Source organism: Procambarus clarkii, chromosome 83 (assembly GCF_040958095.1).
Source record: "Procambarus clarkii isolate CNS0578487 chromosome 83, FALCON_Pclarkii_2.0, whole genome shotgun sequence".
NCBI classification, from domain to species: domain Eukaryota; kingdom Metazoa; phylum Arthropoda; class Malacostraca; order Decapoda; family Cambaridae; genus Procambarus; species Procambarus clarkii.
Window position 1 is genome coordinate 23,414,004 of NC_091232.1, and position 22,138 is coordinate 23,436,141.

At 37.2% G+C, this 22,138-nt stretch overlaps 1 protein-coding gene across 1 annotated transcript in view; it reads right to left on the reverse strand.

The window, feature by feature from the left end:
- The window catches only part of LOC138358420 (uncharacterized), a 115,640-nt gene that overhangs the window by 87,660 nt on the left and 5,842 nt on the right, over positions 1–22,138 (reverse strand). Inside the window, exon 2 of the mRNA XM_069316253.1 lies at positions 6,893–6,989. Coding sequence (XP_069172354.1) covers positions 6,893–6,989 — 97 coding nt within the window. The remainder of the gene's footprint in view (positions 1–6,892; positions 6,990–22,138) is intronic.

Below are 22,138 nucleotides of genomic sequence, written 5' to 3' on the forward strand. Positions count from 1 at the left end.
GTTCTGGCCTATTTGGGGTTTGTTGTTGTGTTTCCTACATAAGTACAGTAAAACAACATAGGAAACATAACAACAAAGCCCCCCCCCCCCAAAAAAAATAGTGTTGTTTTATTGTATTTATTGTATTTAACTTGCATGCTTGCGTGTAAAAAAAATAAAAAAAAACACTTCAGGTGAAGTCAGATAGTGGTGTAGGAATTCAGGTAAGGCTGACGGCTTGCAATAAGTAACGGTCTGTTGCAAATTATCTGTCAGTTGGACAAGTAATTAAGTGTTTACGGAAGTCAAAGTAGTTATTTCCGATCAGAGTTTGATTGACTCACACAAGGACTACATTGTTCATTAACGCAACGTCTGTTATTAATATCTGTCAGTTGGACAGATAACTTGAGTGACTCTTTTGTTAGTAAACTCATTGTTAAGTAACGTAGACGTGGGGATTAGTTATCAGTCCATTGGATAGTTAACTGGTCACCTGAGTTAATCGGGATAAGAAGTGCCACAGAAGTGCCATTCATTTCTTTGATGTAACTGTTGAGCCAGTGTTGAGTGTAACGTATTCGTGTATAATTAATTGTTGATTCGAGGAATAGAAATGAATAAACTGTGTTGTTAATTTGAACGCTGTCTTCCGTTACTCCCCACGCATTATTAATTTATCTTTGTTCTGCCTCGTTCCCTGAAATTATTGCTATTAATTTGAGACTGCTTCATGAGACTTGGGCTAGATTCATAGCACCTCACATCTACAAATTTGATGTGAGGACCGCTGATCTACTCATCAGAATCACTCCGGCGATTAGCGAAGGTTGACGGCCAAGTGTACGGAATTTCAAACTTTTGAGGTCTTGGCGTTTGCTCGCGCCTTCATAATTTTTCTATGGTCTTTAGAGTGGGGAATGAGCTGCTTGCAACACTTAATTTAACGTGTTAGCTAAGCAGTCCCTTCCTCAGGAGGTCCATCTAGACTTTGAGTTGAAAGTTGACGGATGTATTAGAATTGTTATGAAAAATCTCATAATCATACTGACCTAACAAATTCACAAAGACCTGAAAACTGTAGCATTTAACATGATAAATATCATGATGAAATATTCATATATGGAACTAATAGAACAAGAACTCGGCAATGTGATGTTATAGTGGCCAGAATATGCCAGGGATATAAACGTATCTGGCAGCTTTATAAAAACCCAATCGTCGAATACACACTGTGTCAAGTTTGTGAAAGAGAAACATGTACTCCCTTGAATATTATATTGTAGAAAGTTCCATATTGATTGATATTCGTCCTCCTGGGCTGAGATATGTTGAACTCTGGATATACTGTCTGAATCTTGGGACACTTGATAATATACTGGACTTGTACCCAAGATTGACTATGCAATGTATCAGATATACAATGTATGTGTTGTACTCATAACCTTAGTTTGTGAAAGCCTCTTAATCACTTTCACTGGTTAAGTGATTATTAACACACTAGTTCCTATATCAGCTATCTTAACCTGTCAGAGTAGGAGAGATATAAATGTATATTTGCATATATACATGTATGTATGAGTATACAGGATATGTGTAACCTTGTATGAAATGCATTTATAACCTCGTCATGAAACATACTAGCTCTATCAAGCCACAGCAACCTTTCCCTGTCTCCCGGTTCTCCCTATCTTTCCCCCTCTCCCCAGCCCCCTCGTCCTCCCAACCATTCCTCACTCCCCCGTCCCCTCGTCCTCCAAACCATTCCCCACTACCCTGTCCCCTCGTCTTCCCAACCATTCCTCACTCCCCCGTCCCCTCGTCCTCCAAACCATTCCCCACTACCCTGTTCCCTCGTCCTTCCCCATCATTTCCCCCCGCACCCCCATCCCTTTGTCCTCCTCACCATCTCCCACTCCAGTGTCCCCTCGTCCTCCTAATCATTCCCGACTTCAACGTCCCCTCGTCCTCCCCACCATCCCCCTACTCCCGTCCCCTCGTCTTCCCCACCATTTTCCACTCTCTTGTCCAATGCATTCCCAAATCATCCGATTTTCCATAAGAAAATTGGGACAATCAAATGATCTAATGTTCCCATCACTGTTATATAAGAAAAACCTTTAAAAAACGAAATGAAAAAAAATAAAAAATAACTATACTCAGAAAATGAACCGTAGGGTAAAGAACACAGCTGAATTTCACCGCAATGTCACACAGAATAATTAAATCAAAATGAAAATATATCAAAATCTATGTAAAATCAATTTGTCAATACAATTAAAAACCTTGAAATGGAATCGCAACATATTTAGCATAGCGTGTGTTGCTAATTCGTGCAACTGATGGCGCTGTTTTTCAAAAGACGCATGCTTTTGCATGTCACAAGTGTGGCATTTATATAATTGGTATATAAAAACACGTGCGAGTTGGAATGGAACGTTGCACCAAAATTTCAAAGCAATCAGCGAAGAACTTTTGGAGATTACAGCGTGTGTTGCTGTTATGTCTAAAAGGTGGCTCTGTTTCTCAAAAAAACATGTTTTTTCCTGTTACAAGTGAAGCATGTTTACAGTAGGTATATAAAAACATGCGCCTATTCATATGCAACGTTGTGTCAAAATTTCAAAGCAATCGATAAAGATACTTTGAAGATTTCCCTCACATAAAAAACACATGAAAAATACCGTTTAAAAAAAAATGTTTTTTTCCCCCGTTACAGACATGACATCTATATAATATACATATAAAAACCCGCGCGGATGCGAATGGAACGTTGTGTGAAAATTTCAAAGAAATCGGTGAAGAACTTTCAAAGATTAGCGATTTTGAACAAACGAACATTTATATTTTTATTAATATAGACTAGCCGTACCCAGCCACGCGTTGCTGTGGCTGAGCACCGCATGTGCATTGCTGAGCCACAGCAACCTTCCCTATCTCCCAGTCCTCCCCACCTTTTCCCCCTGCCCCATTCCTTTGTCTTCCCCCATTATTTATCTTCCCCATCCCCCCTCGTCCTCCCCAACATTCTCCCCTCTTCCAGCCCTTTATCCTCTCCACCATTTCCCACTCCAGCGTCCTCTCGTCCTCCTAACTATTCCCCACTCCACAATCACCATCCCCTCGTCCTCCCCACCATCTCCCACTCCTCCATCCCCTCGTCCTCCCCACCATCTCCCACTCCTCCATCCCCTCGTTCTCCCTCCTATTCATCCCTCCCCTGTCCCCTCGTCCTCCCCACCATTCTCAATTCCCTGTTTTTCGTCCCCATTATCCCCTTCTCCCCTCGTCCTCCCACCCATTACCCCCCTTCCCTGTCCCCTCCTCCTCCCCACCATTCACCACTCCCGTCCCCTCGTCCTCCCCACCATTCCCCACTCCCTCATCTGATGCATTCCCAAATGATCTGGTGTTCCCATCAGAAAATTGGGAACATCAAATGATCTCATGTTCCTATCACTAAAATATAAGAAAAACAGTTAATAAAACTAAATGAAAAAAAAATGAAAAAATAAACACAAACTATACTTACGAAATGAACGGTATGGTAAACAACACAACTCAATTAGAATGCAATGGCACACAAAAAAATAAATAAAAATGAAAATAAATTTAAATTGATGAAAATTCAAGTTATCAATGAAATCGGAAACATTGAAATGGAATCGTAACACATTTAGTATAACGTGTGTTGCTCTTACGTGCAACAGATGGCGCTGTTTTAAACAAAACGGGTTTTTATCTGTCACAGGTGTGGCATCTATACTTATACTTACGAAATGAACAGTATGGTAAACAACACAGCTCAATTCTAACGCAATGTCACAGAAAATAATTAAATCAAAACGAAAATAAATCGAAATCTATGAAAATTTAATTTATCAATGCAATCAGAAACATTGAAATAGGATCGTAACATATTTAGTATTGTGTATTTTCCTATTACGTGCAATAGATGGCGCTGTTTTTAAGAATAAGCAATTTTTTCTGTCACAGGGTGAGGCATGTATATAGTAGGTATATAAGAACACGTGCCTATTTGAATGCAACGTTGTGTCAAAATTTCAAAGCAATCTGTTAAAAAGTTTGGAACATTTCCCCTCACATGAAAAACACAGTTTTCAAAAATATTTTTTTTTTCTCGTCACAGACGTGACATCTATATAGTATGTATATAAAAAACCCGCTCGGATGCGAATGGAACTGTGTGTGAACAGTTCTAACCAATCGGTAAAGAACATTTGGAGATTAGTAATTTTGAGCAAACAAACATTTACATTTATATTTATATAGATGTATTATGAATGTATGTTCGATTAGCATTTTGAAATTACCACAATCATTTTCTGTGGTTGATTGCTCAATAAATCACTGAACTATATGTTAGAACCTATCTCTAACCCTGTCCATGGAGGTTACCTTGCAATGACGATTGCCGTCACCGCGGCCCGGTCCCCGACCAGGCCTCCTAGTTGCTGGTCTGATCAACCAGGCTGTTGAACATCTTCTTATGAACATAAGAAATTTTATATGTGCTGGTTAGCATTGTAAATTTGTGGCCAGCGTCTGAGGTTAAATAATAACAAATTACACACATGCGCACAAACTGTCTTGGTTCCATATGATTGAGTTCAAAGCCTTATCCTCGTGGACACAGAATATGTGTAAAATTTTCACTGTTGTATGTACAGTTATAAATCACAAGGCCTATCATGGTCGTAGTGACTTGGGAACAATCATTCACTTAAAATGAATTGCATTATAGATATCGAAATGTTATGACACTTGACTCACGTTGACAGCTACACGATAACAGTTATCTTTTCTTAAATAATTTGCTATAAGCCTAATTAATTCTTTATTCATTTTATTAATACCTCAATAATAGTGCTTAGTAGAAAGAGATAACTGATGTATATGGAAACTAGAAAGTATATGTGTGGTATGGTAAGGAAACATTTCATTGATTCAAATTGTAAATTGTAGAAAAGTTTTTTTGTTTTTTTGAGATATATACAAGAGTTGTTACATTCTTGTACAGCCACTAGTACACGTAGCGTTTCGGGCAGGTCCCTGGAATACGATCCCCGCCGCGAAGAATCGTTGTTACAACCAAGTACACACGTTACTGTTGAGTTAAACAGAGGCTACAGTTAAGGATTTGCGCCCAGTAAATCCTCCCCGGCCAGGATACGAACCCATGACAAAGCGTTTGCGCAACGCCAGGCGAGCGTCTTACCACTACACCACGGAGACTGTAAAGAAGACTGTAAAGACTGTTCAGAAAAATATTAGGCTAAATTATTATCCTGTAAATCGTTTATTAAAAATTGTGTCAAACTAATGCAGTGTTCATATTATTTTATTTACCAATTGAAATTCACAAACGGAACTATAATATTAATGCACTAGACCTGAGTTAACTTTACAAAAGAGATAACAGAGTATGTAATAATCAGAAGAGTCGTCCGGTAGCACAGTTTCCCATCCTACAAGTAACTGCTCTCACTCTTCCAGAACGGTTGAGAAGTATCAGTTATGTTATTCTCCTCTCCAGTTTCTTATCAAGAATATGCTTGACACAACTTGGATATCTTAAAAATAGCTTGCACCTAGTCTTATCCATCGGACAAGGTGTCCCTATTGTTGAGTGTTAGAGGAGAAGGAAAGTGCTCCGTTTGACAGAATCCGCACTCTAGACACGTTCATGGGGCAATAATCGACTTTCACACTTGCCGAATGGGGTCACCTACTTCTGATACTAAAATCAGATAAGCGTATCTTAGTTAAGTTCTATGGGTCGCTGATACCTGTGGTTCTTTGACATACAACATTAATTTTATGTGTTTCCAGTTATAACGTATGCATAGATCAAATTATCCAGTGTGTCATCTTCTGAATCCTGAACTGTTATCAGCGAGAGTACAGTAAAATACTGCTGTGACTGTCAATAATATAACAACGAATCAATGAGCATAGTGATATTCTGTTGCATTAATTGTGGGTTTGGTTAGAGTTCATAATTTAGAGAAGTGAAACGTTCTGTCGTATCTTCACAAGACATTTAGCCTTGATTAACATCTTCACAAGACATTCAGCCTTGATTAACATCTTCACTAGACATTCAGCCTTAATTAACATCTTCACAAGACATTCAGCCTTGATGAATATCTTCACTAGACATTCAGCCTTGATGAATATCTTCACTAGACATTCAGCCTTGATTAACATCTTCACAAGACATTCAGCCTTGATTAACATCTTCACTAGACATTCAGCCTTAATTAACATCTTCACAAGACATTCAGCCTTGATGAATATCTTCACTAGACATTCAGCCTTGATGAATATCTTCACTAGACATTCAGACTTGATGAATATCTTCACTAGACATTCAGACTTGATGAATATCTTCACAAGACATTCAGCCTTGATGAATATCTTCAAAAGACATTCAGCCTTGATTAATATCTTCACAAGACATTCAGCCTTGATTAATATCTTCACAAGACATTCAGCCTTGATTAATATCGTCACAAGACATTCAGATTTGATTAATATCTTCACAGGACATTCAGACTTGATTAATATCTTCACAAGACATTCAGCCTTGGTGAATATCTTCACAAGACATTCAGATTTGATTAATATCTTCACAGGACATTCAGCCTTGATTATTATCTTCACAAGACATTCAGCCTTGGTGAATATGAGCCAATTCCCCAAATATCGATAAATATAACTAACGGCACTAAGTAAATAATACTTGAATAAAACGTTATAAGGAAAACAGTTAGTTTAAAATAACATAATACTGTTTTTACAATTACAAATCATTATTAAATGCCAAACATCTTGGAAAATAAAAACATTTTCAAAATATGGTTTATTCTATGAAGAGAAAACAACTTACTTGAAGTGATGGCGCACTAAACTCTTCCATGCTGAGACCGTCTTCTGCCAGCGGAAACTCGAAAGGCCACGGTATTGCCTCAATAACTTTATCCTTGCTGTTAAAATAAGGGAAAATGTACCAAATTAATCAATAAAGCATTTAACTGAAACGAAATATGACACATAATAAAGACAGGTAGATAACAATTTTTAAGCCAGCAAAAATACACTCATAATATTGAACAAGTAATTTATAAGCATATTCATCGACCAGCCCCTTCTCCTGTTGAAACAAAAGTTCCCACGTTGCTACAAGCATTACAATACTGTTATTATGCCATAACAGGCGTTCTGCCCATTCACCTGGACTGAATGGGTCTCGAACCCTGGACCCCACTCTTGTGAGGCCGTAGCTCTATCAACTCTTCTATGAACAATCTTAGATGAATGTTTCCAGAAGCAGCATCCTGCTGCCAGACTGGAATTTTGGCAGCAGGATGATGCTTCTGGAAACATTCCTTTTAAGACTGCTCACAGTAGAGTTGATAGAGCTACGGCCTCTCACGCATGGGGGTCCATGGTTCGAGACCCATACAGTTAAGGTGAATGGAATGTTTATTTCCAGGGAAATGTGAAGCGCAGTTTATAAGCGTTCTTACTATGTAGAAAGCTCTCTTCAGTTTGGAAGAAAAGTTCCCATGCTGTTAAAAGCCTTCAGTTGCCGAAAGAAGTCTTTTCACATTTATAAAGCTCTTCTACACTATACCAAGCTTTCCCACGTTCTAGGAAGCTATCCCAATGTTGGAACGTGCATTCATAAGGCAGTAAGAAACCTTACTGGATGTAACGAGGGTTACCATGCTATGAGAAGGGTTCTCGGGTTGTACTAGGTACTACCACGCTATAAGAAGTGTTCTCGGGTTGTAATAAGTATTGTCATGCTATAAGAAGCGTTCTCGGTGTAAAGGAATGGAATTCCAGCTAGCTTACACATGGTTGATAGAAGAAGGCACACCGCATTTTGCTTTCAGCAGGTGCTATTACGATGTTGTCGTTGTCGGTTGCCCATCCTTTATGGACAAACCAACCCAAAATCCGTAGAGTGCCTATACTCAGATCAGGAGATCACCCTGTACACTTCCTACTCTCGGAGAGGGGCTCAGCGTCACACATTCAGGGGGGTGCGGCTCCAACACTGGCCTGGTTTTTCACGTGAACACACCCAACTCAAGCTGCTGTGACTTCCCACTCTCTCCTTATATGGTATGGCCTCCTTAATCCCCCATTCGTTTGAATTATAACTCTGTACCACCCTATCCACAGCTATGGTGCTTTCTCTCTCTCTCTTCTACTTCCTGGAAAGCCTCACTAGGACAAGGGCAAACACCTGTTCATTACAAATATATAATAACAGAACAGAACATATATAAAGCACTCACATACAATATATAAGGAAATAAACTTCAACACCTTATGATATTATAACCTGGTTGCAAACCAATACCATCAGGACTCCATCAGCTGTTTATACCAAGTGGTTGCCCAACTCCTGGCTTGCCACTTGTGCTACCAACCTCACCGAGGGGGTTAAACCTTGTACAGCAAATATGGCATCATCATCCACTCCCTTAGCCGTCAGGCCGAGCGGACAGCACGCTGGACTTATGATCCTGTGGTCCCGGGTTCAATCCCGGGTGCCGGCAAGAAACAATGGGCAGAGTTTCTTTCAATCTATGCCCCTGTTACCTAGCAGCAAAATAGGTACCTGGGTGTTAGTCAGCTGTCACGGGCTGCTTCCTGGGGGTGGAGGCCTGGTCGAGGACCGGACCGCGGGGACACTAAAGCCCCGAAATCATCTCAAGATAACCACCTTTCACTGCGTCTTGCGCGCTAATGACAATCAAGCACTCTACCTACTCCCTACAAGTAGACAATAAGAACTTCCTTCCCACATCTGTGAGTTCACTACCCTGACATCATCAGGTTCTTCCAGGTTTATCTACAAGGATCTTCTACAGCTACTCCAAGCTGCTGTACCATGAAGTTTCCCGTTGGACTCCGGTGGTACTCCACCACTGATTCCACAGAAGCATGTGAAACTTCACATCACTGCTCCTCTTCACACAGTTTGAGGTCCAGTTCCTCACTATGGGGCTTGCTCTTCCACAGAGTACAACGGCCACTCCTACGGCCTTGAAGTTCCACTCATTAACTTCTTCTCTGGCCTCAGAGTACTCCCATCAGCTCCTTCCTTAAACAAACCTACAACCCATTGATACGCTAATAAAAATGTTCCTCTACAAACATATAACTGAAATGAACTACACACACAACAAATATTTCACCCGACATCTACCTGCTTCCCACATACTGTGAGGTGACTTCCCCACATTTGGACGGGTCCATCCTCCGCCCTGCCGGCTGCGGGGCTCCTCGATTTCGAGTCATCTGGCGGCCCAGCCCTCAGTTGCCTCCCTAAGCTCAGCGGGATAGGATGTGCTGCTCCTTCCTAAACTGGTTCCCTCATCTTAATTTAATTTTATTATTTAGGCTTTTTGGCTTATCAAAACATGCCTAACATCTCAATAAACACTTGCTACGGCCGCTGGGCACACGACCAACTACAAGCAATCACTGTTAACTGGTAAGAAGGACTCACCCAGAAATTGTTTCCTGCGCTCACACGGTTGCCCACGAAAATGTTTTCAGGACGGCTACCAATTACCGTTGGAGTGCCACAGGGCAGCATCTTAGGACCTTTTCTATTTCTTATATATATCAATGATCTGCCTAATGACTCTAATATTCCTAAACCTATATTGTTTGCTGACGATACTACCCTTATCTATTCAGACCCCAACCCACATACACTAAATAATGTAGTGAATAATGAATTAAAAAAAGTCCACTTATGGATGTCAACTAACAAACTAACACTAAACATAGAAAATACCTACTACATCTTACTTGGAAGCAAATCATCGAATGCAATTCAGCTACAGATAGACAACATTAACATCAGTAATAAAAATAATGGAAAGTTTCTTGGCCTATTCCTAGACAAGAGACTCAACTTCAGCACCCACATTCAACACATAACTAAGAAAGTCTCTAAGACAGTTGGTATACTCTCCAAAATAAGATATTATGTTCCTAACTCTGCTCTCCTCTCACTATATTATGCACTAATCTTTCCCTATCTTAATTATGGTATCTGTGCATGGGGGTCTACCACTTCAAACCACCTTAAGCCCATCATCACCCAGCAAAAATCAGCTATCAGAATAATAACAAACTCTGCTTTCAGACAACACTCAGCTCCGTTGTTTAAATCCCTTAACTTGCTAAATATTAACTCCCTCCACACATTCTCTTGTGTCAACTACATTTACAAAACCCTGTTCTTAAATGCAAACCATGCTCTGAAACTCTCCCTGGACAGATGTAATAGAACCCATTATCACCACACCAGAAATAAATATCTCTTTGATATCCCCAGGGTCAAACTTAATCTGTGTAAACACTCTATGCAAATTAAGGAACCTAGTCTATGGAACTCACTCCCTAGTGAATTGAAAAGCTGTCAAACTTTTGCCTCATTTAAAAACAAAAACAAAAAGTACCTGATTTCATCTTCGTAGTTTCCTACACAGAGCTTTAAATTTGCTCTGTATCTAGTGTTACCCAATCTCCCAATCTTAATGTACTTAATCCAAACAACTTTATCATTGTGTTCATTGCTGTCTTCTTTTATGTGCTAGCCATATGCTGTATTGTGCCTGCTAAGTTTTGTTAAACTACCATTCAAGCTGTCATTGCAATCACTCTGAGTTACCTATGTGCTTTAATATACCTACAATTTTTCTCTCATCTTTTATTTTTTTATGCTATGTAACTGTTATCATTTTTATAAATTTTGCAAGTATTTGCCTACTTATAAGTTTCTTAGATTAAGGACCTGCCTGAAACGCTGCGCGTACTAGTGGCTTTACAAGAATGTTATTACTATGCTATGTATCCTCACAATCCCAATGTATCTTCTTGTATATATACAAATAAATAAATAAATAAATAAAAATAAATAAGAAGCATTCTCAGGATGTAATAAGTATTATCACTTTATACGAAGCGTTCTCAGGTGGTAACAAGTGTTCCCACTCTGATAGAAAAGTTCACATATTATAAGACTTCCTACACTGCACAAAGAATTTTCATTCTTATCAAACGTTCCTACATGGTAGCAAGCATTCCAATGCTGTTGAGCGTTCCTACATTGTAATAAGGTTTTTGCATCGTAACAAGCACAGTACTGTGAATTCCCGCGCTGAACAAAGCATTCCCACACTGTATAAAGCATTCTCACACTGTACTAAGCATTTCCAAAGTGTACAAATCATTCTCACACTTTACTAAGCATTCCCACACTGTACTAAGGATTCCCACACTGCATTAAGCATCCTCACACTGTTTTAAGCATCCCACATTGTAATAAGTATTCCCCCTGTAATGACTATTCACTACATTGTAATAAGTATTCTCCATAATAAAATATGCAATTCCTACACTGTACTAAGCATGCCCACACTGTATTAAACTTGCTCATACTGCACTAAGCATTCTCACACTGTACGAAGCATTCCTACACTGTACTGATCATTTCCTCACTGTACTAAGCATTCCCACACTGTTTTAAACATTCCAATACTGTACTGAGCATTGCCACACTGGAATAAACATACCCACACTGTAACGACCGTTCCCTCACTGTAACGACTGTTCCCTCACTGTAATCGGCATTCCCACACAATAATAAGCGTTCTAACACTGCATTAAGCATTCCCATACTTTACTAAGCATATTCACAGACTAATAAACATTCCCACACCGTATTAGGCATTCAAACCCGGTAATAAACATTCCATCACTTTAACGAGCATTTCCAAACTCAATTAAGCATTTTCATACTGTAGTAAGCATTTCCATTCTGTACTAACCATTCCCACTGTGTACTAAGCATTCTCAGATTGTACTATGCATCCTTACAATGTAGAAAGCATTCCCACTGTACTAAATATTCCCACAATGTACTAAACATTCCAACACTGTACTAAGCATTCCCACAATGTACTAAGCATTCCCACAATGTGCTAAGCATTCCCACAATGTACTAAGCATTCCCACACTTTACTTAGCATTCCGTCAGTGTAATAAGCATTTCCAAACTGTAATAAGCTTTCCCACACACTGTACTAATAATACCAACACTAATAACCGCTTTCGCACTGTACTAAGAGTGACGACACTGTACTAAGCATACCTATACCGTGCAAAGCCTTCCTTCACTGTACTAAGCATTTACAAACTGTATTAAGCATTTCCACACTGCAATAAGCATCCTCACACAATGTAATAAACCTTTCCATACTGTATTAATCATTTTCACACTGTAATAAAGTATTCCCACACTGTACTAAGCTTTCCCCACACTATACTAAGTTTTCACACACTGTACTAAATATTCACACACTGCAATAAGCATTCCCACACTCTAACCAGCATTCTTACACTATATAAAGCATCTCCACACTTTGCTATAAATTCCCACACAGTACTTACACTCCCACACTGTAATAAGTATTCTCACACTGTACTAAGCATCACAGTGAACTAAGCATCTCTACACTATAATAAGCATTCCCACACTGTACTATGCATTCCAACACTGTACTAAGCATCTCCACACTGAACTAAGCATTCTCACATGTTACAAAGCCTTCCTACATTGAACTAAGCATTTTCAAGCTGTATTAACCATTTCCACACTGCAATAAGCATCCCCCACTGTATTAAACATTCCCACATTGTACCAAGCATCTCCACTATAACGACCATTCTTACACTGTACTAAGGATTAACACACTGAAATAATCCCTGTACTTAGCATTCCCACAGTGCTAAGCATTCTACACTAAACTATGGGTCCCCTCACTGTACAACGCAATCCAACACTGGACCAAACATTCCCATACTGTAAAAAGATTTCCCGCACTATAACAATCATTCCCATGCTATATTCCGACACTATAACACTCATTCCCACACTGTAACTATCATTCCCACACTATAACAATCATTCCCACACTGCAACAAGCATTCCAACACTATTCTGAACATTGCCACAATATACCAAGCATTCCTACACTATAACAATCATTCCCACACTATAACAATCATTCCCACACTGTAACTATCATTCCCACACTATAACAATCATTCCCACACTGCAACAAGCATTCCAACACTATTCTGAACATTGCCACAATATACCAAGCATTCCTACACTATAACAATCATTCCCACACTATAACAATCATTCCCACACTGTAACTATCATTCCCACACTATAACAATCATTCCCACACTGTAACTATCATTCCCACACTATAAGAATCATTCCCACACTGCAACAAGCATTCCAACACTATTCTGAACATTGCCACAATATACCAAGCATTCCTACACTATAACAATCATTCCCACACTATAACAATCATTCCCACACTGTAACTATCATTCCCACACTATAACAATCATTCCCACACTGTAACTATCATTCCCACACTATAACAATCATTCCCACACTGCAACAAGCATTCCAACACTATTCTGAACATTGCCACAATATACCAAGCATTCCTACACTATAACAAGCATTCCCACGCTATAACAAACAGTCCCTCACTATAACAATATTACCGCACTATAACAAACATAAGTACACTATAACAATAATTCCCACGCTATAAGTACCATTCCCACACTATATCAAGCAATCCATGTTATAACAAGGAACCCCCCCTTACACTTTAACAAGCATGTTCGCACTATAACTATCATTTTTACACTATAACGAACATACCCAAAGTACAAATAATATTCCTGCTCTATAACAAACTTCCCTACACTATAGCAAGCATTCCTACACTGTAACTACAATTCCCACACTATACTAAACATTCCCACTCTGTAACTACAATTCCCACACTATAACCAGCATTACCACACTATTTCAAATTTTACATCAATATAACAAGCATTTCCAATATAACAACCATGCCTAGACTATAACAAACATTCCTACACTATAACAGCATTCCCAAACTATAACAAATATTCCCTCACTATAACAACATTGCCACACTATAATAAGCATTCCCACACTATAACATACATTCCCGCAATATAACAAACATTTCTAAACTATAACAGCATTCTCACAATGTAACTACCATTTCCACACTGCAACAAGCCTTTCCACACTATTACAAACATTTCCGCACTATAACAAGCATTATTGTGGAAAATTTCCACATCAAATATATAAACTCGAATGTAACTGCCAATAAGATGTAGTAAATTTACCTTAGTCATAGTAAAGTTACACAAAACGGGGTTACGTACCCAAGGTCAGGTACCATCGTTCTCGACTTGTTGCTGATAAATTTAATAAAAAATACACCTGTCCTAGGGCTGGTTACACAATAAAATGAATCTACTAAATTCAATATATAGTAAATAGATTTGACTGTAGTAGTCAAATTAGTAGTAGTCTCGAGGTAGATTTGACCTCGAAACCATTCTTCCTCCCGAATCTCGAATGTAAGCAAACTCGGGAGAGCAATGAGGAGAAAGAAGGCAGACAATTTATATAGAGGCAGCCTTAAGTTTCGTTGTGATGAACTTAGAGTTCACAAAAGTGCCTCCCACAGTGACCACAGAAATTTACTCAATGAATGCAGTGCAATTCAAATTAGTTGATATTTGCTGCTAACTCTACACAACTTAACCATCATCCTAAGCGGCCTTATCATATGACACACCCATGGTGCGCCGAAAATTAATTTTTTGCCCAAAATTATTTTCTCTTCAAATATTGTTAAATTGCAGTCTCTGAACACCGGAAACTAAAAAAATATGTTGTGACATACTTTAGCCGTGATGGAGCTGAGAAGTTGAGCAAATGATTGGCGCTGAGCGATGGAGCACTCGGGATCACTCGACCCCCGTCACCCTGTGGGGCGGCAGTTGCTGCGAATATATACTTTTTTTTTTGAGATATATACAAGAGTTGTTACATTCTTGTACAGCCACTAGTACGCGTAGCGTTTCGGGCAGGTCCCTGAAATACGATCCCCGCCGCGAAGAATCGTGTTTTCATCCAAGTACACATTTTACTGTTGCGTTAAACAGAGGCTACAGTTAAGGAATTGCGCCCAGTAAATCCTCCCCGGCCAGGATACGAACCCATGACATAGCGCTCGCGGAACGCCAGGCGAGTGTCTTACCACTACACCACGGAGACTGCTTATATAGATTTTCACAATTCTCGTGATGTTCCTCATTCGTTTCTTCTCAGTTTTTTTGACTGTAATATTATTCAAAAGTGTGTAATTTGTGGAATTTACATTGTTCAATGTGTGTGGAACCTCACTAGGCTCAAAATTATGAGGCTCATATATTTGACATGTATATTATATTTTACGATCAGTAAAGCTTTGGTTTTGCTGTTATTCACTATATACACAAGTTGTATATAACTGTCTACATATGTGTTCATCATAACGAACCAATAGGTTGGTATGGTGAGATCGGACAATAACAGAGGTCGCCACACAGGTGACGTTCCCTCTCCCCCACACCATCATTCCTCTTACCACCATAGTGTTTGTACTGTTCTTACACTATAGACCCACATTATATGTATGTATCTGTATGTTTTGTTCACCATAACTCTATAACTAAACTGGTATGGTGGCCATACAACATAGAGGCCACAAAAACTGCATGACAAGGGACAACAGCTAGAAGACGATGCCACCTCCCTTCACCAAAATGGTTCCTCCCAACATACTCCTTTAACTGATATTACACTTTATGCGCACGTTATATATAAGTATCTACATTTGTGTTCACCATAACGAACGACTAAGCTTGTATGGTGAGTCAAGACAATAACAGGTCGCCGAGTCACCAGACAATACTACCTCCCTCCCTCACCAAAATTGAATCTCCCACCATACTACTCACATCGTTAATTATCACCACAATTTTGCTAGTTTCAGAATTCTAGACATTTTTATCAGTCAGGGGTCTTTTGTAATACTATCATCGCCGAAAATAACAGATATATATATATTTTGACAATTTTAGGCGATGCTGTGATCAAAAGCTAAACAGCAGGGCTGTTAGCTCGTGCTACGTGCACCAGCCATGGTTATATTGGCCAATTATTTCATTGAGTCTATGGTTAATCATTACAAAGCATGATAACAAGGATAATCCTCATTATTTTAACAATTTAGGTTCATGTGTAACACCTGTTCTTATTTGTAGTCAACAGATATTACGGTGTATCGTATCCCCAGGTGAATGTGACCACATGATAGTTTAGTTGAGCTGGACATAGCAAGGACCAACAGCCGCCATTAATACAGGTCCAGGACAGACTACATGTGATGGACCGTATCTGGTGCTAGATGACCAGTCAACACTACAAACCAGCTGAGGCCATTTTAAGTGTTCGTTATATAGTTGTGTGATCTGTAACACCTTAGCAATAATATCTACAGTTTAATTACAGTAAGATTAAAATATGAAACCCCCCTCTTAAATGTGTGAAGGGAAGTTTACAGGTGACAATAAATTATACAATACTCTTGAAATAAAAATCAAATCAATCCCTAGTAGATTTCCCCACAATTCCCACACTATAACAAACATTCAACACACTATAACAAACATTTATCACATGATAACAAACATTCATCTCTATAACAAACATTAACACGCTACAACAGACATTATTACACTATAGTTACCATTCCCACACAATAACAAACATTTCCACAGTATAACAAGCATTCCCACACTGTAACCATCATTCCCAATCAATAACATACATTCCCATCCTATTACAAGCATTTCCAAACTATAACAAAAATTCCCACACAAAAACAAGCATTCCCCAACTATAACAATTATTCCCACTATAACAAACACCCTTCACAGTGTAACAAGCATTTCCACACAGTAACAAACATTCCGACACTTTAACAAATTTTCCCTCACTACAACAAGCATTCCCACAATATTACAAACTTTCTAGCAATATAACAAACATACCAACACTATAACAAACATTCCCTCTATATCGAGCAATCCTACACTATAACAAGCATTTCCACTTTATAATAAATATTTTCTCATTATAATAACACTGCTGCACTATAACAAGCATTCAAACTCTATAACATACATTCCCATATGTATGTATTCCGACACAATATCAAGCAATCCAACACTGTAATTACCGTTCCAACTATATAACAAACATTCTCACACTATGACTTCAATTCCAACACAATAGCAAGCATTCCCACACTAACAACAATTCCCACACTGTAACAAAAATTTCCACACGATAACAAACATTTGCACACTATAACAAGCTTTCCCAAACTGGAAGTATCCATCCCACACTATAACAAACTTTCCCCCACTGTAACTACCATTCCCATACTCCAACAAGCATTTCGACAATATAACAGGCATACCCACTGAAAATAATATTCCTACACTATATCAAACATTCCCACAATTTAACAAACATTCTCACACTGTAACTACCATTCCTACACTATAACAAATATTCCACACTATAACAAGTATTCCCACACTTCAAGAAGCATTTGCAAACTTTACCCAACAATCGTTCACTATGAAACACATTCCAAATACCATAACAAACATTCGCGCACTATAACAAGCATTACCACACTATAAAAAAGCATTTCCACACCATAACAAACATTCCCACAATATAACAAGCTTTCCCCCCCACTGTACATACCCTTCCTGCACTATAAAAAAAACATTCCCACACTGTAACTACCACTGCCACACTAACAAGAATTTCCACAATATAACAGGCATAGCCACATTGTAAATAACATTCCCATACTATAACAAACATTCCCACACTCTGACACGTATACCCAAACTATAATTACATTTGAACACTGTAACAAACATTCCCACACAGTAACTACCATTTTAGTTAGTTGCTAGAATGGTAAACCACACAGTAAAAATATATAGCACTATAACTTTAAATTATTTGTTATATGACTTATTTTTATAAGCATCTAAGCATCTAAGCACTTGACTTGATCAAGTCACCTCTATAAAATTAACTATGGAGACTGAAATTGATAAATGTTTGCCATTCCTAGATATACTTATTCATAGGCAAGACTTTTCACTAAACTTTAGTGTCTGCAGAAAACCTACGAATAATTTATCTTATGTTCATTATTTTTCAGGGCATAGATACAATGTGATTTTTTTTTTCAATGTATCTAAGAGCTCTTCGAGTTGTGAGTCCAGAATTCTTAGATGAAGAGTTTAAGAATATTGATTCGATTGGTCTCAAGCTTTGTTACCCACTGAATTTTTTGAAAGTTTGCCGTAGCAAAGCATGTCGTACATATTATAATAATATATGCAGAGAAAAAATTCGCCCAAAGAATGTGTTATGTTTACCATATTTCTCTGGGTTTGAGAATATTGGCAAGGCCTTGAAACTTTTTGATATACATGTATTGTTTAGTTATGAACATACTGTTGGTAAGCTATTAGTTAGGAACAGCTCTCGTAGTGATAATTGTGTCATTTATAAAATACCTTGTAAAAACTGTAATAAGTTCTATGTTGGGCAAACATCTAAAGATTTGAAATGTAGAATTTCGCAACATAAATACTCTGTAAGACATGTCCAATTGTCTAATGCTTTGTTCGTTCATTTCTCAGAAGATGCTCACCAAATTGTTTGGGAGATGGCTTCTTCCATAACGAATTGTACAAGCACCTATAACAGAAACATAATTGAATCTGCTTTGCTACAGATCACAAAAGAAAGTAATTTGAACATTAACAGTGGTTTATATAACTTAGATCCATTTTTAATAGATCGATTAAAGGGCGATTTGAGTAGGATCATTGGAACACATTTGTCTCACTAATTCATTGTAAATATTTACTATCTTATGCTATGTTTATCTTTGTGTGGGCCTGTGTGTGGTTATGTATGGGAGCTGCATCGGATGGGCCAATAGGCCCTCTGCAGTTTTTGTGTGGCTCATATTTGTGTCTACTTATTGTACCTCACCTCACTCCACCATTCTCTCCTGACTATTTATGTCCAGTACTCGACCTGTAAAACCACTCCTTCTGAAGATGTATTAATATACGTAAGTACTTAAGGAAATTCCTGTTTCAATTTTCCTCCGTGGTCTGACACTGTCGCATTTTTAATCACGTGTTTATTTTTCGTGATTTACACACACACACACACACATATATATATATATATATATATATATATATATATATATATATATATATATATATATATATATATATATATATATATATATATATATATATATATATATATATATGTCGTACCTAGTAGCCAGAACGCAATTCTCAGCCTACTATGCACGGCCCGATTTGCCTAATAAGCCAAGTCTTCATGAATTAATTATTTTTCGACTACCTAACCTACCCATCCTAACCTAACCTAACTTTTTCGGCTACCTAACCCAACCTATCCTATAGAGATAGGTTAGGTTAGGTTAGGTAGGGTTGGTTAGGTTCGGTCATATATCTACGTTAATTTTAACTCCAATAAAATAAAATTGACCTCATACATATGGAAATGGGCAGCTTTATCATTTCATAAGAAAAACATTAGAGAAAATATATTACTTCAGGAAAACTTGGCTTATTAGGCAAATTGGGCCTTGCATAGTAGGCTGAGAAGTGCGTTCTGGCTACTAGGTACGACATTATATATATATATATATATATATATATATATATATATATATATATATATATATATATATATATATATATATATATATATATATATATATATAAAAACTGCAGAGAGAGAGAGATGAATAGAAAACCATAGATACACTGAACATCTTGTTTCAGATTCTTTACTTTAAAATGCATAACGTTTCGAATACTTCTCGTATTCATCATCAGATCTAAAAGAAAAAAAGAAATCACAATCAAATAACTAGTAAACAAACAACTCATACTGAATATAATTGCCTATCAAAAAAGAAGAAAGTTAAAGATTAAAAAACAAAGCACTTAAGCTTACTTAAAGTGATCAATACAAGTAAAACTTATTAACTATCACATAGATAAAAGCTAAATCAAAAATTAATAAAATTACAAGAGCAATTTTATAACTACTAAAACAAACCATACTACTAAACTTACGCGAAGTGATCAACTGGAGTGAAACGTGATAGTAAACACGTGGATACTAAACGCTATTACAAATATTAATATATAACGACTTCACATCTACCAAAAATGTATATAAAATGCAAGCAAAATAGGCGACATTAATAATAAAATATTAACCAAACTCTTATAAAACTCAAATATCAAACTAAATATTAAAAAATGTATTATATATCCTAAATAAAAAGATTAATATAATGTACAATGTCAAAACTTGAAATAAGTAAGAAAGGGCAAAGACATGGTAAACTAAACTAAATTATAATAAAATTAAAATGCCAGTATAAACTATAAATGAAATTACAGGGCCTACTTTGTACAACTGAACAGCCGAAAGGTTGCTATTTAACAGAGGCCGCAGCTCCCCTATATATAAGGATTGCGATTGGTACTTTTAATTAAAAACTGGCAAAGTTTCTGGTTCCACTTTTAGAACCATTAACGCATAATGAATTTACTGTGAGAAATTCTCAGGATTTTGTAAAGGAACTTTCCTCTTTAAATTTTGAGTTCCCAACTATAATGGCCAGTTTCGATGTTGAATCCCCCTTTACTGTCCTTTACTAATATTCCTTTCTTGGAAACCATTGATATTTGTATAAATCAGTTATTTGCTGACACTAATTTAGTGTCTGGATTTTGTAGTAAAATATTCAGACGGTTGTTAGAATTAGCGGTTAAAGACTCTGTCTTTATGTTTAATAATAAATATTATAAACAAATTGATGGAGTAGCAATTGGTTCTCCCTCAGGTCCTGCACTTGCTAATGCTTTTTTGAGTTTTCATGAGAAAAATTTACTTGATAAATGTCCTATGGACTTTAAACCAGTCTTGTACAGGATATATATAGATGACACATTTTTGTTATTTAAGGACCAATGTCACATTGAGAAATTTAGAGAGTATCATAATGCACAACATACACGTTTTACTGCAGAGTGTGAAGAGAATAATTCATTGTCGTTTCTTGATGTCAAAGTGAATAACCTTAATGGGTTCAACATTAATGTTTTTAGAAAACCAACTTTTACTGGTTTAGGTTTAAATTTTAATTCTTTTGTTCCTGATATTTTTAAGAAAAGTGCAATTAATACTCTACTGAATAGGGTCTTCGTTTTATGTTCAAATTGGAATAACTTTGATCAAGAAATTAATTTTTTTATTTTTTTTTTCAAATAATGGTTATCCTTTGCATATGGTTTATCCCTTTATAAGAAATTTTTTAAATAAGAAGTTTCACCCTTCCTGTAGGATTACTACAGTAGAAAGGGATATTAAATATATTAAATTACCATTTTATGGCACTATTAGTTTTTCTGTAAGGAGTCGATTGAGGAAACTTTTACAGCACTGTTATCCTCAAGTAGACTTTAGATTTATTTTTGTCAACACAAATACCATAGACACTTATTTTAAATTTAAAGATAAAGTGCCTACCACCCTGTACTCTAGTGTCGTATATATGTATAATTGTTCCAGCTGTAATGCTCGATACATCGGAAGTTCATTTCGGAACTTTAAGATTAGGATAACTGAGCACTGGGGAGTATCTATTAGGACTGGATTACCATTATCTAAACCAGCATTTTCGTAGATTAGAAACCATTGATATGAGTTTAATCATTATCTGCTAGAATATGATTTTAAAATTCTGGACACTTGTATGAATGGCCAGTCAGATTTAAGAGTAATGGAATCCTTATATATGAGGGAGCTGCGATCTCTGTTAAATAGCAACCTTTCGGCTGTCAAATTGTACACTGTATAGTACACAGTAGGCCCTGTAATTTAATTTATAGTTTATACTGGCATTTTAATTTTATTATAATTTAGTTTACCATGTATTTGCCCTTTCTTACTTATTTCAAGTTTTGACAT